At 40.5% G+C, this 19,269-nt stretch overlaps 1 protein-coding gene across 1 annotated transcript in view; it reads left to right on the top strand.

Annotated features, from left to right (window-relative positions):
* HECW1 (HECT, C2 and WW domain containing E3 ubiquitin protein ligase 1) overlaps positions 1-19,269 on the top strand; it is a 242,514-nt gene that overhangs the window by 188,202 nt on the left and 35,043 nt on the right. Inside the window, exons 19-21 of the mRNA XM_077809221.1 lie at positions 1,952-2,072; positions 3,720-3,833; positions 6,637-6,789. Of these exons, the coding sequence (XP_077665347.1) occupies positions 1,952-2,072; positions 3,720-3,833; positions 6,637-6,789 (388 nt within the window). The remainder of the gene's footprint in view (positions 1-1,951; positions 2,073-3,719; positions 3,834-6,636; positions 6,790-19,269) is intronic.

The following is a 19,269-nucleotide window of genomic DNA, read 5'->3' as shown; positions in this document are numbered from 1 at the left end:
GGGAGGTTAGACTCAGAAGGGGATTCTGTGTTCTGAGTCTAATCTATTGACATGTAAGTACATTCTTGAATATGGATATTAAATGGCAAAAGCAAAGTGCAAATTACATATGTATGACAAAGCTTTCAGAACTCCAGTAAACAGCTGTAGGCCAAACTTAATATTCAACCAGACAGTGTTTCCAAGACTACTGCTTCTCCCAAGATTCATAGATTTTTAAGGCCTGGAAGGACCATTAGATCATCTAGTCTGACCTCCTGTATGTCACAGGCCAGATAATTTCACCCAGTTACCCTGTACTGAGCCCAATAACTTATGTTTGACTAAAACATGTTTTCCAGAAAGGTATCCATTTGTAGAAGATTGTTTCCAAGTGCTGTGTATCTCTGAAATAGTGTCTATGCTACGGAAATTGAGCAGCAGGTGGCTCCCTTTAGCTAAAACACCCAACCCTAATTCAGAAGGAGACTAAATTTCTCTGCACCTCCACCATGCAACTGGTTTGGTGGTCATTTTGAGTGACATCCCAGGAATATGATCTTAAATCAGTTTGGCTATTTTCAAAGCCACCTGAGCTATTTGGACACCCAGTTCCTATTAAAGTTAATGGGAATTGGATGCCAAGTCCCCTGATGACTTTACAAATATCAGTCTTAATATTTTTGTGGAGAAACACTGAGGTCTTGGCTACACAGGGGAGATCTTTGAAAAATGTCCTATTGTTACCACTGGATTTGCTGCGTTCAAGCAGGGATAAACTTCAATGCAAATTGTGCCTTTTAATGTCCTCAGCAGGGATTTGAACCTGTACTGACCACTGATGTAATAAGGGCAGATCTCCAGTTTGCATGAGAGTTAAACCAATATCCTCACTCATCGGTGTGTTGAGAGACATGCAGTGGCTTTTAACCTTTTTTGTGGAAAGATGGTAATATGACAAATATGACTGATTTGAGTGAATGTACTATTTGTTCATCTGTACTACCAGTTGCAGCAACCCAAAATAACCAGTAATTACTCCTGTTGTGTGTTGTAAAAAATATTCTGACAGAACAAGAGAAGCGTCACCAGGGATTCTTCTTGAATGCTGTATAAATGTACCTTTCTGTTTTAACATCTGAGTCAAATAGTAATGTCTTTCTGTTGCGACAAATGAGTCTTCACAGATACTTTGTTCTTCAACTAAATGTAAAATTGTTTCCTTCTTCTGGAGGCTTTTCTGCCAAATTTCTCCTAAAAGGAATTGTTTTCATTGTCTCCTCTAAAGAGATAGGGAAATGAGATTTCATGGATCCCATTCTCTAAAACTGATTGCTGTGGTGCTCATTTACACAACAGAACTAATCAGCTGCTTTCAGAATTTAGACTTCAAAACAAAACAGGTCCTGAATTGCTGAAAATCTACTGTTAATGTGAAAATGTAAGACTTCTTGCTGACAGAAATCCTCTCTTGTGCCACGAAGGTTTTTGTGTTTATAGCTGAATGTCTTTAATAAACAGAAAAACCCAATTTCCAGCCAGGCCTGGGCCCCCTAGAAGTTCTAAATAGAAGTGCTGCTTTGGATCCAAAGGTTTAATCCTGCCACATAATGAGATCTCTTGGAAGATGGTGAGGAGAGAGATTTTCAAGAGTACATAGACACCTAACTCCCATTGACTTTCCATTCAAGCCAATGAGAGTTGAAGGCTCAGGAAGCACAAAGGGACCACAACCATCATCCTGGTAAGATGATGCAGCTGTCCAGAAGTGTTGGGAACCACTGAATTATATAACTGATGGCTACATTAATGTCAAATTGAACATGAAAATAATGAGCACTCCGAAATTCTACATGTACCAATAAAAGTTGATATATTTTCTAGCAAGTCATGACTGAAAACACCAGGTGTATGAATAAGACCCTCTTTTAAAGATTTTAAAACTCTATGACTTTTCTCTTTTCCCTTCTAGGATTACAGCGAGCTAGTGCAAGAGCGCCTTCTCCATATAGGAGAGACTTTGAAGCCAAGTTACGCAATTTCTATCGAAAACTCGAAGCCAAAGGATATGGGCAAGGTCCAGGTAAAATTAAGTGAGTATTATGTCAGATGATTAAGATAATTTAACATGATGCAGCTTAGTCTTGTCGTTGTAGTAATGAATCAGGAATTTGATCTGATATATGTGACAATACATCATTATCATGGGACAGGAATGAAACATTAGATGATGTATCTATGTATTTTATCCAGGAAAAATGTGTGTGTACATACACAAACACACACACACACACACATATATGTTAACAAGAAAATGGGCCAACAAGAGGGTTATATCTGGGGGGCTTTATTTCTCATGGATCCATTTGGTCCTACACACCTCCTCTACCTACTTTAAGGATATGTTGATATTTCTAGCTATACCATGTGTGTTAAGCAGTAATGCTAGAGAAATAACATGTTAGATAAATGTGAATGATATTGGGCCAGTACACTATTACAGTTCTGAAGTAGCTCCAAATCCTTTGGATTTACTCTGAGTTGACATGTCAATGTAACTCAGGATGAAAATTTGGCCCTGATTGTTGTAGACATTGTGGGCTTGAGTACCTACTGCTACCATTGATTTGAACTGACAGTGCAGGTGCTCAGCACTTCTGAAAATCAGGCCCTATCAATTGCTTTCTATTCCCCATTGCACCTAAATATTTGTTAGACTAGCTCTTTTTTCATTTTGTTAATATGTTTTTGGGATCTGACCCTGTAATTCTCTATCACTCAGTTATGGAGTTCACATTCCAAACAGCCTGGTAGCTGGCTAGCCTCTCTGCACCATTTTCCATGGATAGTTATAGTAATTGGCTAAAGCACTGTATGCTTCTAAGGTATTTCCTGGGCATCTGGTTGAATTCATGCATCAGGCTGGCTTCATACCAAACCACTTATGTTGTGGAAAAAATATCTGAAAACCAGTCAATTTATTCTAGGCAAATGTCATCATCAAACTATTATTGCACTGTCTGAGGAGCTCTAGCCATTGGTTATCCCCTTCAGAGTCCTGCCAAGGCAGACATGAAGAACATTCCAAAAGGACTAAGTGCCATTACTTTTCAACTATATATGAAAAATAAGAACTTCTTGTATAGAGGATATTTTTACAATGGGCCAAGCTCGTAAGTAATCTTTGAAACACTGGGCTATTCATTAAAGATGTTTTGGAGAGTAGATGGGGCCATTTAGTGGATATAGGTAAGGACTGATTCTCCCCTTGCTTACACTAATGTATCTTAAGGAATAATGCCTTGAAGTCCATTGGTGTAAATCCAGTGTGAGATCAAAATCAACCCCAGGGGTGCTGTGACACCATGAAGGTAGAAAGGCCAGAGGCCTGTCTGCAACACTAATTTCTGTAGGAGATGCAATGGAGAGCCTTTGGGGTACAGCAAGATTTTGAACCTAACTACCCCTTAGAGGAGAAATCTACCTTTCAGTCATAGAGTAAATCTTAACTAAACAAATAAACAAGAACCAATAAAAGGCCAAAACCAGCCTTTGCACAAGCAGGCATAACTCTGTAGACTTCAATAGAATTGCGTCCTCTTATTCCAGGGCTTAGTCTGGCCCTTTAATAGCTCCTGTTTACCTTTATGTATATTTGATAATAGCATCTCTCACTCCCCTCCTCAAGAGTTTCAGGCAGTGCTGGTTAACAAGATCATTATTACTATGTTCTTTTGCAGGTTAATTATACGGCGTGATCACTTGCTGGAAGGCACCTTCAATCAGGTGATGGCTTATTCACGCAAGGAGCTTCAGCGGAACAAACTCTATATCACGTTTGTTGGAGAGGAAGGGTAGGGAACTATTAAATATTGTGAATTGTGAGAGAGCCATTGCATTGCAAAGCAAGTATGGCACTGGGAAAAGGCTGAATCTCTCTTGTTGTGCGTTAGGTTTTACTTGTTACCTCTGGGGAGGTGAACTGGTCTATATAAAATTAAAAAGAACCCAAACCTTTGTACTACTTCTCCATGCTGAGCACTTCTATAGTTCCTGAGTTCTTCTGAAACATTAACTGATTAAGACTCACCATCCTGGTGCCATAGGTATTATCCCCTTTGGACAGTGGGGGAACTGAGGCACTGGCCCAAGGTCATACACAAGTAAATATCAGATTGTTAATCCTTCCGGTTGTTAATCCCCCTCTTTAACAGCAATTTTCACTGCCTCTTTAAAATGAACCTTTGTTGTGGTTGAAAAAATGTTTTCCTCATTCACCCTAGCTGAAATGAGAAGCATAAATACTATTAGAAGAGCCATTGTTACTGTCAGCTAGAAGCAGAAAGTACTGGAAATCTCTCGAGGCATTTTTTTCTTGTGAGACTTCCTGGCTGATCTGGCAAACCCAAGAAGTTCTGGTAGTTCAGATGAGATTACAGTAATCAGCTGAGTTTTTGTTTTCTTATCCAAAATAAACCTTGCAAACCTCACTCATTGCCACTCCTCACATCAAGAGTTATGCTTTACATGAGGTTTCATCTGCAAACTTTAATTAAAGAAAGACATTTTGAATCTTTCCATTGTTTCAAATAATGAAGTGTTGTGTGTACAGTCTCTTAACAGAAACACTGAAAAGATTTAGGGACAAAAAGGGAGATACAGTTTCAGCTCCAAAGATGTTGGGGCAGCTGGCAAAGAGCACAACAATCACTGCTGATGGAATTTGCTAAAGGTAGCAGATCAAGTAAAGGGTTCTGTAGAGTTTAGTTCATCTGGAGACATGCTAGATAAAGTGAAAACAGAGTAAATCACCAGTCAGAAAGGGGGTTACTTTTAGTGCTGTTGATATTATGGACTTTATTAACCCCTTGATTTGTGAACATCTATGGAGTCAGTGTCATCTAAAAGTTAGAGAAATTCTGTTATAGCAAGTTCTGTCCTTGACTCTGTCGCCACCTTACAATGTGACCAGGGGTAAATCATTAAACTTTCCTTTGTCTCAGTTTACTCATCTGGAGAATGGTTCTAATATGCTAACAATGGTCCATTTAATGAACTTTACTAGGCACTTTCCCCTAATTCCCAATAACTTCTACTGTGTTTGGCATAGTATCCTGCAAATCATAAAAATCGAATTCATTTACATCTGAGGCCAAATTCACCCATGGTTTATTCTGTTTAATGCCTGCGAAGATCCTGCTGGAGGCACCCTAATGTGGAAAGTGAGGAGGTGAGCAGATTTAAATGGTGCAAAGTGTCCTCAACAACCCATGTACCTGACAATGTGGAGTACATAGGGGGAGCCAGAACAAGACAGAAATTGGGCAGCACTGGCTGTGAAGGGAATGTGTTGAATTAATGTATCTCCCAGAAGCCTTCAGTGCAGGGCTCCTGTGAGGGATTTCAGAGAAGCAGGCAGGTTTAATTTATACCACCTTGCACCAGCCATAGCAAATCTAGCCCTATATCTTTATATTAATTGAGCCAGATTTTTATCCAACTGATTTCAGTGGAGTTACACCAGAGATTAATTTGATCCAATCTCCTTCACTTTCATGGCTTTAATCTGATTGCATACGTAAGAGTTAGAGCAGCTAGGAGTTAACTTCAGCCTTATTATAAAGTAGTCGATCCAGCTGCAGAATTTTCCACCTCCTTTGAATGTATTAAATGTAAAAAGTAATGCCTGTCTCAGAAACCATTTTGGCATTAAGTGATTTATGGCTCTAAGTGGTTCTTTCTTATTACTGTGTGGCGGTTTATATTACACTAACTATAAAAGCTGCCTAACATTATGGCAGGACAGTCTGTTTTTAATAAATCCATCTCATTTGGGATTAATGCATTCATGAAGCATTTTTTAAATAGTTGAGATAATTGAAAGTGGTCTGATTTAAAAGGAGAAGAAAGAAAGAAAGAAAGAAAGAAAGAAAGAAGTCATAAACCCAGACAGCAAGGCTTAGTTTAAATGTAAATGCCCCTCCCCAAGATACCAAATAAACTTGAAATCACCAGAAAACTAAAAAAGCATATGTTTACCAAGTGAAAAATCACCATACCAGTTTACAGGAGAGAGAGTTGTGTTAGGACCCAGTCTTGTTCATCCTTGACTTGAGAGACCACAACTATGCACTGTAAGAAAGTACCCAAGGTTTGATATCTTGGGACTGGAATGTGCTTCAGATTACATACTAATTCAGGGAGTAAGAACCCTCTTTTACTCCCCTGTGTGAGCTACCCAGACCATGAATCGAGGTCTTCAGAATTAAGCAGGTGCTGCATACCTGCTTATATCCCCCGGCAGAGTAAGGAAATGTGAGAAGCCTTGCCTCGTTTGCTGCCCAGCTGAGAGAAGGGGTGTTGTGCAGTAGCAAATTATTACCGCATGGAACAAAGGGGACATAGAAGAAAGCTATATTCAGGGATGTGTCTGTCATGATACCTTCCAGGAATGCTACTTGGGGAATGATGCAGCTTATGCAACATGGCTGGCTGAGGTCTCTTCCTAAAATTAAAACGTAGTCCTTGGAGAGGAGAATTAGCATCAGCAAACATGTTAGAAGTTATTGTCTGCAAGTGCATTAGCCAGTACAGATGCAAAGCATAAAATGCACACAGCTAGGAATGAGATTCATTTTATCTGAATTTCCTTTCCAGCTTGGACTACAGTGGTCCCTCCCGAGAGTTCTTCTTCCTTCTGTCTCAGGAGCTCTTCAATCCTTACTATGGCCTGTTTGAGTATTCAGCCAATGACACTTACACTGTACAGATCAGCCCCATGTCTGCATTTGTGGAAAACCACCTTGAATGGTAAGGTCTGCCGTATAAATGTTAAGCAGAATGAAACAGTCCAGTTGGATCCACATGATGAAGGGCATATATTACAAATGCTGTCAGTTTACATCAGGTTGCATGTAAATCCCATTCCTACCATTGTCAGGGGGGAGTGAGATTCTTTGGAAATGGGGCAGGAGAAGAAAGCGAGAAAGAGGGAATGTCTGTGTGTGTAGATAAAATAATAGGGTGTGAAAGAGGAGGAGTTATCAGGCCTCTCACTGCATGCTCTGATGCTAAGGCATTGTTTGTGCCCATGTGTGAGTGCACAAGATATAGTGGAGTGAGAAGATTCAAGAAGCTTTCTTTTATCCTGCTATCCTTGCACTCCTGTGCAGAGGCCAGGTACAATTGCTGTTCTTCAAGTCACTTGAATGCAAGAACTCGGCAAGCCCAGAGAGGGCTGGAAGTGGCATGACTGTGGCTCTGCCCACGCAGTGCCAACTAGCCACCTTGCTTTGTGTCAGGACACTGAAGCCCCATATTGCTCCCTATCAAAGAGTAATGTTTGTGCTGTGTCTGTACTCCAGGCAGCACTGTGCCTGCCTGTGGCACACCTCCAGGTGCTCCTGCTGGGGTGGAGTGTCCCATGCTGCCCCCTACTGCAGGCTGTATTGAACAGCACACTTTAGCCCTAAACAATGCTGTAGCCTCTGAAATAGCTCAGATTTTGTGTGATGGGACCAGCAAGAATGGTCTCTCGTCACCTACAGCGTACATGCTGAGAATCAGTTTGCTGCTCAACGTTTGCTTTTATTGTGTGCCTACAGATAGGATTCTGATCTTCTCCGTTTACTGTCTGCCTCTTCATCTCTCTGTCTTTTGGGAGTTGTTTTCCTTTTGGTAATTTCAGATGTGGTGCACTGAACTGTGGGCTGCCAATTCCTAGCTTTATTTGTTCCCTTTGAACAGAAGCACTTGTTGGGATTTCATCATGTTATTGACATATCAATTATTCCTATTGATGTTTTTCTTCATCGAGGGAATGTCAATAACTCACATCAGAAGGGTTTTCTTTTTAGTAGAGTATAATACATACCTCATTCAAGTTGTGAGTTCCATATGTCCTTCTGTTCTTGTAAACACTTCCTCCATCCCATTAGCTTAGGGCGAGCAGTAGGAAGTCTCATGCCAGTAAATTGTTCCATTTGGGAGCTGGTGTGTGGTTGCAGTGGATGGGTAATATAAATGCCTTGGATGCAGCAGTGGTGTCTGAAATAAATGTTTGGCACATTGCCACTCCCATGAAGTTGAGTAAGATGGGATCAATGATTTGTGATCTGTAATACATATATCAGAATGCCTCCCCACCATCATTCTCAATGAGTGTTCAATTCAGGTATTGCAATGCTTCCTATGGCTGGCCTAGTTTCTAATGGCAGAAACGCTAAGTCTTCCTTCTGCTTTTTAAGCACGGCTGATGAGCTCCAGAGTTCAGTGGCTGTAGCTATGAAACCGATGCATTTTGTTTTCTATGTACTGCACCTTTACAATTTCTAAAAATTCTTCCTGTGAGAAGAGTTTAGCAGCCATGTTGTCCTCAAGTGTGGTTCAATACAGTCTGTTGGAGAGGAGACACACACTGTGCTCTCTCCTACTTTTCTTCTCTCTCATTTTGGTGTCCTCTTAATATAAAACAGAGTTAATGTAGACTGAAAGTACTTGGTTGCCCTTTGTGTATAGAAAATATATAATACAGAGACAGACCTGTCGAGCCATCACTGGCCAAAAGGATGAGTCAGTCAGGCAAAGGGAGGGCCTTGTGAGTAGCGAAACGAGTTGTAAACCAAAATATGGGAGGTTTGCAAGAGCCAGGGAAAAATAAACAATAGGGTGGCTGTACAGTGACAGCGCTTGAACCTTTGTGGATATAATTAGCTGAAGCCAAAATCTCATAATCAGCCTGATCAGCTGGCTTTTAGTATCGAGATACATTTTCTCTTGCTATGCATTCTGATTAATTAATAATGCATTCTGATTAATTCTGCTATTAATATAAAGACAATATTTTACCTCAGATATACACATGCAACTCCAGTTAACTATGCATCCATCTCAGGCAGAATTTGGACACAGCATTTTAAAATCCAAAGAATAGAATGAATCCATTAAGGGTATATAGACTAATATGTCTGAGGATAGGTTATAAACCTGCCTGTGGTTGTTCGGGTGTGAGGAGTGGGACGTTTTTTAAAGCTCTCAGCATGGTCCTAATTCGGCTCCCATTGAAGTCAATGGTAAAACTCTTATTACTAAAATGTATCTATCTTAGGGTTTCCTATGGGCCCCCTTTACCATAGTATCTTAGCACTGGGGACAATAATATTCCTCTGGCTCCCAAATTTGTTGTGAAATATCTAACTCACTGATATATATAAAGTGGTTTGAGAGCCTCAGATTTAAGTCACTGAGTAAGTGTAAAGTAGTAATATTAGAGTCATTTTAAACTTTAAAGTTTGAAGTCAGTCACAAAAATTACACAATCACAGATTGTTTCAGGTCTGGGGTTTCCTTGAGCCTTGTACCTTATTTATGGCAGACTTTCAGTAGTGCAAACAGCTTATCATTCACATGGAATCTGTCCTTGGGCCCCTTTTTCTTTTAGGAAATATTGCAAGTCCCATCAAGAGGTACATAGTGCAAAAGGCATCTTTAGCAACAGCTGTTGGAATTTTCTCTTGCAGTATGCTTAAATGAATGCTGATGAGTTTGGGATAAAATATACATAAGAAAAAATTAACTGTTGTCCATGCTGGGAGAATTGAGAAATCCACATTTTCTCTCCCAGCCAAAAACTTTTAGTTCTCCCCTCAGTAATGGCTTATTTCATGCCTTGTTCCTTGTTCAAACAACATTCCAAATCCAGAATGAGCACATCAAAGCACAGAGTAGTCATGTGTATGCCAAGTGAAAATAGAGACATAGACTGGAAAATATTTCTCATTTATGGAGAAACTGAGATTTAACGTTTTTCCTATAAGCTTCCACTGAATAAGACTTTTTTCCAGGTCTCGTGTAAATGTTGTATGCACAAAACTAAGAGATATCACACATACTCATGTTTAAAAATTACAGCAATGGAAAGAAAAGATATCTGAAAGGAATCTAATTAAATCTCTCTCTAGAGTGAAGAAGTGTAATGAGAAAATTTTGGCTGCATGTAGTAGATTGTACCTTGGATCCATAACCATATTGATTCTTCTTAATCCATGAAATAATAAGTGATTATATCTTATCTAGTCAGCCTGTCTAGCTACCTGTCTGAATATTTATAAAGCAACCAATCACCATGGTATATATAGCAGCTGCGCTTGTACAGGCTTCAGAAGGCAAAGGCTTTCCCTGTCTGCTGAAAATAACATGACACACTTGCTGAAGAAGTCCCTCTTTCCCCAAATAAATTAACCAAGTCCAGTGGCATGTGTTTTCTACCATTTTGGTAAAAAGAAAATTATTGTAGGCAATAACCCAGAAAGATCCTCTCTGTGTTCTTGACCAGGTCTGTGGGACAATTGAAGTAGAGAGAGCCAGTGAACAATCCATCCCAGGTTTTCTATCAGACCCAGTGCATGCGGGGAGAAAGGACACTTGGGAATGTTAAAAAGTTCTCTACTGACCTGCAACAAAGTTGGATATAATATTCAGTAAATCGTCTAGTTCTCTATCATAATGCTGCATTCTTAGCAAACAAGTATTAATAAAAGGCTCCCAATAGCCTGTGACAGCAGCTTCTTACTTGCTTCCCTGTTAACATTCCTTCAAAAGAATTTTGACTGGCTTTCAGTTTTGCAATAGCACTAACTCATTGGGGTCCATGGTCAGTCATTTATTCGTGAGTATACAGAGATGCTTTTGCTCTGGTGGTTTTCCTGGCTTTCTTGTGCTTGTGACATTCTAGATGATGAAGCCCATATGGGACTGGATCAAAGGTTAAAAGAGTGCAGAAAGACACAACACTGATATTTAGCAATAGTCATCTGAACTGTCTGTGGGAAGGCTTTGCAAAAACAGAACCATTATGGTAGGATCAAAGCTTCCTCTATCTTAGGGATGGGAAAACTTATTTGGCTTATTTCTAACCCACTCAAACATTGTACATTTGGAAGTTTAACTTAAGCGCCAACGATTATTAGGTTTGCTTTCCATGTGGTGAAAAGCGGAGGAAGGGAACTTTCTCTCTGTTGCCCCACCTCAAGATGACTCTTCTCAGACAGAAATTTCTGCTTATTCTCTTTCTTGTTTGATTTTGTGTATCTCACGGCAGTAGAAAACATCCCAACTCTGCTTGAATGGCTTGAAGAAGATTCAGTGTGCCTTCAGCGAGCAACTGGTTTGTAAAGTGGGAAATAACAAGACACGTGCTTGTGTACAAACACACACCTATAAACACACCTTGGAATCATTGCTAGACATAATGGTATAAAATAGTCAATGCCTCTCATTGTGTTCCCTATGGGCCTGATTCTGCCACACTTATTCAGGTGGGCTTTTCCTTACCCTCTGGGTAGACTCATGAAATCAGTGGGACTTTTTAAGGAGGAAGGTTCTAGTCATTATTAGTCAGGGTTGCAGAACTAGACTGCAGTTCTGTAATCAGATCTGTGCAGATGGACAGATACATTTCACCAGACCCAAATAATGGCATGTCAGTGCTTCTTCATTGCTCAGGTGATTACCCAAACCAGACTGCTAATGTAGTTATAATTCAGCCATAATATAATTGAAGTTCTGCTTAGTGGCATGGAACAATTTATCATTTCCTTAATTTTAAGAGTGGCCATTTACTCCCCATCTCCGCTGTCAGAACTCAGTCTGAGAGTTATAACAAGGACCCCCTTATCTTTTCAGCTGCATCTGAATCAGACAGTGAGGATGTTTGCAAAACATGGTCAGATGGAAATGCTGTTTCTCTTTCTGTGTGTGTCTGTTTACAAATGTCTAATACACCCTTAACTGTAGTAACAAGGAAAATCCTAGAGACTGGGCCTGATTCTTCTCTCCCAGCAGTCTCACCCCAGTGTAACACTATTGACTTCAATAGAACTCCCTTATATCACCTTACTAAGAAAACTCCATCAGGTCTAGAATACTGCAATAAATGAATGTATTGCACCCAGCTTTCAGCAGCAGAGTCAACTTGATTTGAACATTTTACTATTAAATATATAGGGCTTCTGTCCCTAGATGACTTGAAGTATGTCTACATATATGGCAATGTGTAGAGTACAGACACTGCCCAGCTAGCCCAGGTATAAATAGCAGTGTAGATGGTGGGGCAGTGCTTAGGCATGTAGCGTACTGACATGCCAGAATCTTAGGGTATGTACCCTACACGGCTCTCTGTACACTCAAGCAGTGCCTCCCCCATCACCAATGCTATTTTAAGCAGTGTAATGTCGTGCTGCCTTCCCACTGCCAGAGTCTTTCTCTGCCTCAGTGAAAGGCTCTGGCAGAGGGGAGGCAGCAGGGAAAGACTCAGGCAGCTCCCCACTGCAGTGACTTTCCCTGCTGTCTGCCCCTTGTCAGAGCCACGTGTAGCTACACATCACAGTGTGGACACAGTCTGCTTTTCAATATGGCATGTAGCTACACATACATTACACTCTGCCACAAATGTAGCCAAGATCTTAGTTGATCTCTTATCCCACCCGTTTCTGTAATCCATTTCACATCTTATGCTTTAGGATTTTGGTTCACTGTTGGTTTGTAAATATAAATCAGAGACAGCAATTAAAGGAACAAAAGATTAAACAATCTCTGCCCAGAGGACCATAACATTTATATGAATAGACAAAAATCAGACATAAAATGTCATCAGGAGACCCAGAGGATGATGCTAACTTAAAACATCTTTGTTTTCAGAATGGGTTAATGACAGCATTTTTATTGACATGATTAGGCATTTGTGGACTTCACAATCACTAGATCACTTGTGTACCTGGATACTGGTACTGCGAAGCCAGGGCTACTTTATAAATATTTAGAATGTGCTAGAAATACCCTAAGACTGAGTTGATCTCTCAGCCAGTTCCTTGCTTTTTCTTGTTAAATAGAGGCTTGTGATGGGGTATGCAAACCCCAGACTTGAGACCAATGGGTTAAAGAACACCTTTGGGCATAGCTCAGGGGGAGGGAGGCAGTGGATGGATGCTCTGAGCAGAAAGTATTGCTCATATGCTCATTGCCTGAGACCTGACAATGCGGACCTGAGCAAACCTCAAGGCTAGGCAGGTGACTGAGTGTGCAGGTCAGAGACTTGATTGAAGATTCTGTGATTTACTCTGTGAAGCTAAAGGAGACTGGGATAGGAAGTGGTCTAGGGGAAGGCAGCTGCTTAGCATCCCAAGGTACAGAGCGTAGCTGCCCCACCATTGGGCCCTGGACCAGAGCCCGATGGAGAGTATGGGCCCGGCTCATCTACCCACTCGAAGAGGACCTTATAACAACAGGAGCCTTCACCATGGGTGAGATCCCAACCGGAAAAGACCTCCACTATTCAAGGGCCAAGACCCCAAAGTCCCTGTGATAAAGGGTGGGAATGGAAACCCTTGGAGTGGGAGCACTGAAGTACAGGATTGTGTTTTCAATGGTCAGACGATCAGCCAGTCCCCGCCTGATCACTAGGCGGTGGTGTTCGTGGGTGTTCACCTTCTACAAGGCTGAAAACACTTATGTAGTGGAAGCATTTTGGAGAACCTGAGTGCTGTGAACACCCTCTGTTTGTGCAGAGATTTAAGATCGACCACAGGAAGTGGTTATGGTTTTAAACACAGAGGGCTAAGTCTTGAGCAGCTGTAAATTCGCCTAGCTGCATTGGCTTCGATGAAGATAGGCCAATTTACACCAGCTGAGAGTCTGGTCCAATGTCCCTTCCTTTTCTTTTTTGAATTTGTCCATGGATGTATCCATTTGTACGAGCACTAAAAGTCAGGCTCTGAGCAAGTTTCCCCACACAACTGTACCAGTTCACATTCCCCTTAATTTGCCACAACCCTACTATTCCAGCCCTGGATTTCTCCTGATTAGAGACTGCCAAGGATGTCAAGCTGTGTTGTTTCTGGTTGCTTGGGGTTTTGTTAAATGGACTAACAAACAATTAGGCTAAGACCCACAAATTCATTGCCACTAGTATCCTACAGACCAGAGGACACAATTTCATAAATCCAATATGAAAACCTCAACACTCTCCACCCTCCTTCCCCCCACATCCCACCCCACCCCAGCCCAGGTAGGTGGGAGGGTATAAAAATGGATCTAAGAGGGTTTGTGGCTGGGAGTCAGATGGATTCTATTCTGGCCTTGCCACTGACTAACTTGGGCAAGTCTTGTGGGTCTATGTTTTCCAAAGTGATGAATGATTTTGGGTGACCAACTGGAGACAGCTTGAAGAGGCCTGATTTTCAAAACATGCTGAGTCCCCACCCTCAGAAAATTGGGCCCCTTTAAAATATCTCAAGTAAGACACCCGAAACCACTAATCACTTTTGAAAATTTAGACTGTAACCTCACTCTGCCTCAGTTTTCAGCTACAAAATAGGGGTATCGATACTAGCATATATCAAATGGATTTCAAGTTGATTAATATTTTAAAGTGCTGTGAAATTCTCAGATGAAAGACACTATAGAAATCCATAGTATTTTAGGTTACATTACCTTATACATTTTAATCATTAATTAATGATAAGTTTTAAAGCATTATTGTAAATCTACTAGACAAGAGGCATATACTAGTAAAATAAATATGCAGCCACAGTCATCTTATAGGACAATTCCACTATCTGAGAAGTCTGTGTTACTGAAGTGCCTTGTTGCTTCCGTATTATGATCTCTCCTGTGTCCTAATGTATTTAAATAAACTTTGATTTTCCTTTTAAGGCTGAGGCATGACTGAATTACATGTAGCTGGAGCAGCTTGTTAATTATATATTAAGGGTCAAGAGGAATTGATATACACAGAAGGATTAAAGGTGAATTATAAAGCAAAGAAGGAAAAAAATGTTCTTCTTACTGAGCCTTTCTGACAGCCTCAAAGAATTTTTGACGTTTCTGCTTCATATTTACATTGGTTTTGATTCCCTCTTTCACTAGAAGAATTTTCTAAATTCTTTTGAGGACATGAATTGGTGATATCGCTAGACACTGAAATATGAGATGTGGCAACCCCCAGCTCCCAAACTACATTGTCTAATTTTGCATATATAATGGACGGGGGGGAGGGATAATTTCACCAAAAGATGATGATGGTTTTTTGACTCAAGAGCAAGACAACCTTTTGCAGCAGTGTAGGTGAAATTCACCCATTGATGAAAGAGGCCATCAAATCCCCTATAGTGTATTGCAGTAGGTGAAATTCACCCATTGATGAAAGAGGCCATCAAATCCCCTATAGTGTATTGCAGTCAGCAGAGCAGCAAGATGGAGGAATCCATGCTGGCTCCATGTATACTGGAGAAGGAAGCATTGGGGTGGGCACTGAATCTGTGCTTACATCCATTGGCCAAAACCAATGGAGGGTGGATGCAGAAGAACAGTTCTCCACCCCCTGTCTCCCATTCCAGCCCAGGGTCTGGAATAGTGGAGCTGACCTGTAAGTTGTGGGGGTGTAGTCCATCCTTTTGACCCTCTTATTGTTCTGCACATTTTATTTGGGCTTTGTGGGGGAGGAGGGTGTAAATTTCACCTTGTGTGAATAAAAGACTGAGCTTAATAAAAGAAAAGTGGGGAAATAAATTTCAAACATACAGTAGTTCAGTTTATTTAGGCTGAAACAGACTCATGTGCTTTTGTATTTCATGCAGAACAGGCCAGAGAGGCCAAACCAGAAATTGGTACTATCAAATATATCAAGAAAAATACATAATGAAATACTGGAGTGGTATTGTTTAAGGTTCATAATAGTAACCAAGGAACCCAGTCTTTCAAGGTGCTGAGAGTTGATGTCAGTGGAAATTGAGGATGGTCAGAGATTTGCAGAAGTCATGCTGTATCACGAATAGTGTATCTGAGTCTTGTCATTTAGAATTCTGAAGTTCATAAGACTTTGAGTATGCATGCTTCTGTGTTGACGTGTGGATTTTATTTTGCTTATGTTTTTAGCATTGGAAAAACTATCCATACATCCATTCATAAAAGAGGCTTTCTTCTGGACAAATACATACTTGTCATCAAACTTAAGTTTTATATGTTTACATCAGTGAAGTTATTCTGAATTTACAGTGAGACAAGAGAAAGCAGATTATGGTCCTTGTATAGTAAAATACTCCTAAATAAAAGTATAATAGTGTTTACCTGCTTCTGTTAAACAGGTGGCCTTATTGTCACTCCTTGACAGCCCACGCAGTCCAGAACAAACATGTCATTGGTTTCAGAGTAACAGCCGTGTTAGTCTGTATCCGCAAAAAAGAAAAGGAGTACTTGTGGCACCTTAGAGACTAACAAATTTATTTGAGCATAAGCTTGTGTCAGTTATTGTGGCTTTAGTGTTAGATATATACGTCAGTGACTCATTAGCAATCGAAGGAAAATGTGCAGTCATTGGCTTGTTTTTTTACAGTCTTCTTGCCTAGTAGATGACTGAATCTAAAGATTTTTCTAAGTGACTTTGACTGGTCTGTTTCAACACATGCTGAAGCAACAAAAAACAAATATAAATCATTCTGTTTATAAAATTTCAACAGTTTTCAGATTTCGAACCCCCCAATGAACTCAAAAGTTTATGTTGAGAATGCTCTGAACAAAAATGCACCTTTGTTGGCTTCAAAAACGGGGGGGGAGGGGAGGAGATAAACAAACAAAAAAACCATATGTCATGAGTCAGTCCAAAATGGTATATATCATAAACCCAGGTTGATTCAGGCAACTGCATACTCTGTTATAGGAAGCAAAAAAGTGAAAATGTCAAATATACTAAATTAGTTCTGAAACTTTTAGTTATTCAGAGAGTCAGTTGCTACTCGATCTGCATCTTTCCTGTGGTTATCAACAGGAATTGTACTAGATGTCCTTGATTCCCTGCTGCTAGTTCAGAGGAGTACAATTTTCACCCAGTGCAACTAAGTCCAAAAAAGGGCATGATTTCTGAGGAACGTTGGGCGTAGAGCTAAGTGAATAGCTGATTTTTTTGGTGGCTGAACTGAAAAAAAAATCCCAAGATTTGTTCAGGTCAAACAAAACATGTAGAATTTTGATTCAAATTGACATTTTCAAAATGGAATGTCGATTCAAAACAAAATGTCAAAAGGGCTCATTTAATTTTGACACTTCCCCCCAAAAAAATTTTAAGCTGAAACTATTCACCAAATTTGATCTGAATTTCTGAATAGTTTCTGGACCCCAAAAATGCACTTTTCAGTGGATTTACTATTCACCAGAAAAATGTTGCCCAGCTCTAGTCAGATGGTAATTGGTTGCCTTCTGTCTCAGGATTCTACCGCGGGAGAGTAGTTATAATTTGTGGTGAAGGTTTTATAGAAGCTCTATCAGTGGCTTCCTGGTGCGTCCACCAAGGCATCCTACTACTTTGCCGTCACCCCAAACAACAACATTCACGTTGGGGACTGCACTGTCATTATTAAAGTATCTTGCCATGCCCCCTCGTTCATTAAACTGCTCTTTTTCTTTAAAGGACTGAATTTGAAATAGCTTTCTTTATGGAGATGTGATTTTGCTTCCTTTGACAGGACTCTTCTTGCAGCCTATCTTACTGCAGGCATTAGAATCCTCCATAAAGCCCCTGAAACTCTGCTGACTCATTGTGGCAGATTCAGTTTATTAATTCATCCAGGATATAAGGGAGCAGATCTTTTGAGAGACTGTACGAAGGTGCTAGGACAGAGGCAGTTCTTGAGGGACACAGTAAGGACAACTAAGCTGAAGGAGGAAGCATAGGTAGAGGTTTGCATTATTTCATTGTTTTTGCATAAGCTAAGCGCCAGGAACAGCATAAGTTTGGACACTAATTCAATGTTGATGTGATCTGTTGAAAATGTTGTGGGTACTCATTTCACATGTCCATTGTGCAGGAAAAACAGCTTTTTTGGGTAAGATTTCTCTTTAATTTTGGATTGCTGGTATGTAGCATGGTATGTAAAGAAAAAACAGAAAACAGTGCATTGAATGAGCAGAAAAACACTAGAAAAGTAAAGTAAATCAAACACTGAAGGTATACCAGTGTTCCACTGGCCTTTAATGAGTATGGTTCCAGTCTGCTTTGGTAAAAAACTGAAAGTTGTGGGTCTGACTTCTAGAAATGTGACCTATGAGAGCTGAGGATGCTCAGTACTTATGAAAAATCAGGTTCCAAGAACTTGTGAGGAGGGGTTCCCCTAAAATTATCCAAGGCAGCAGATGGCCCACTCCTGTAATCCTGAATGTTAATGTGGAATTTAACCTGCATACAATTTGAAGGGTTAAGCTTAGTAGAGGTATATTTGCACCAAAGTATTTTTCTCTCTGAAAGTCCTTATTTTTCATCACCAAAATGTGTCTTTTTTAATTTCAGTATGAAGTGTAGTTGTAGCCATGTTGGTCCCAGGATATTAGACGGAAAAGGTTGGTGAGGTAATATCTTTTATTGGACCAACTTCTGTTGGTGTGAGAGACAAGCTTACAAGCCACACAAAGCTCTTCTTCAGGTCTGGGGAAAGTATTCACAGCATCACAGCAAAATACAAGGTGGAACAGATTGTTTAGCATAAGATTGTTTAGTAGTTAATGGGACAGTCTCCCTTGAATCATAGCAGCCAGCTTCCTTCAGGCCTGGAGGGTGCTCAATCCCCCCACTCCACTCCAGGTCCCACTCCCACCCCACCCCTTCTCCCAAGACCCCACCCCTGCCCCACCTCTTCCCCCCCTCTTCCCGCCCAGCTCTGCCCCCTCCCCTGGGGGGGCCCGATCCCTACTCCTACCCCTTCCTCCCAGCACCTCCTGCGCACCACGAAACAGCTGATCACCGTGGTACTCCAGCTAAACTATCTGTTCCACCTTGAATTTTGCTGTGACACTGAGTACCTGACGAAGAGCTGTATGTTGCTCAAAAGCTTGTCTCTCTCACCAACTGAAGTTGGTCCAATAAAAGATATTACTTCACCCGTCTTGTTTAATTTCAGCTCTTTGCTGTTGTGTAAAATATTTGCACGTCTCTAAATAATCTTTGAGGCTCATGACAGTATGTTAACAGGCCTGATGTACCATACCTATTTCCTCACACTGTCCAATTAGAACAAGTGAAGAAATGTTGGTGCCTTTTAAAGGAATGTTACAACTTTACATATAAAATACAACCAAGTTTCATAGATTTTTCTCGGGATAATAGGAAGAGAGAATATTATCAAAGAGGGACTCATGAAATACTCTCTGTCGTCTTTAGAGCTTGAACAAAACACATTGTGTCTTTATGGTATACATCATTCTGATAGAGCTAGTATTTATGTGCATAGATTCCAGTATAATTGGGCA

Source organism: Eretmochelys imbricata, chromosome 2, assembly GCF_965152235.1.
Source record: "Eretmochelys imbricata isolate rEreImb1 chromosome 2, rEreImb1.hap1, whole genome shotgun sequence".
NCBI lineage: Eukaryota > Metazoa > Chordata > Testudines > Cheloniidae > Eretmochelys > Eretmochelys imbricata.
Note: the sequence above shows the minus strand (reverse complement) of the source record. Positions and strands in the feature narration are given on the sequence as shown.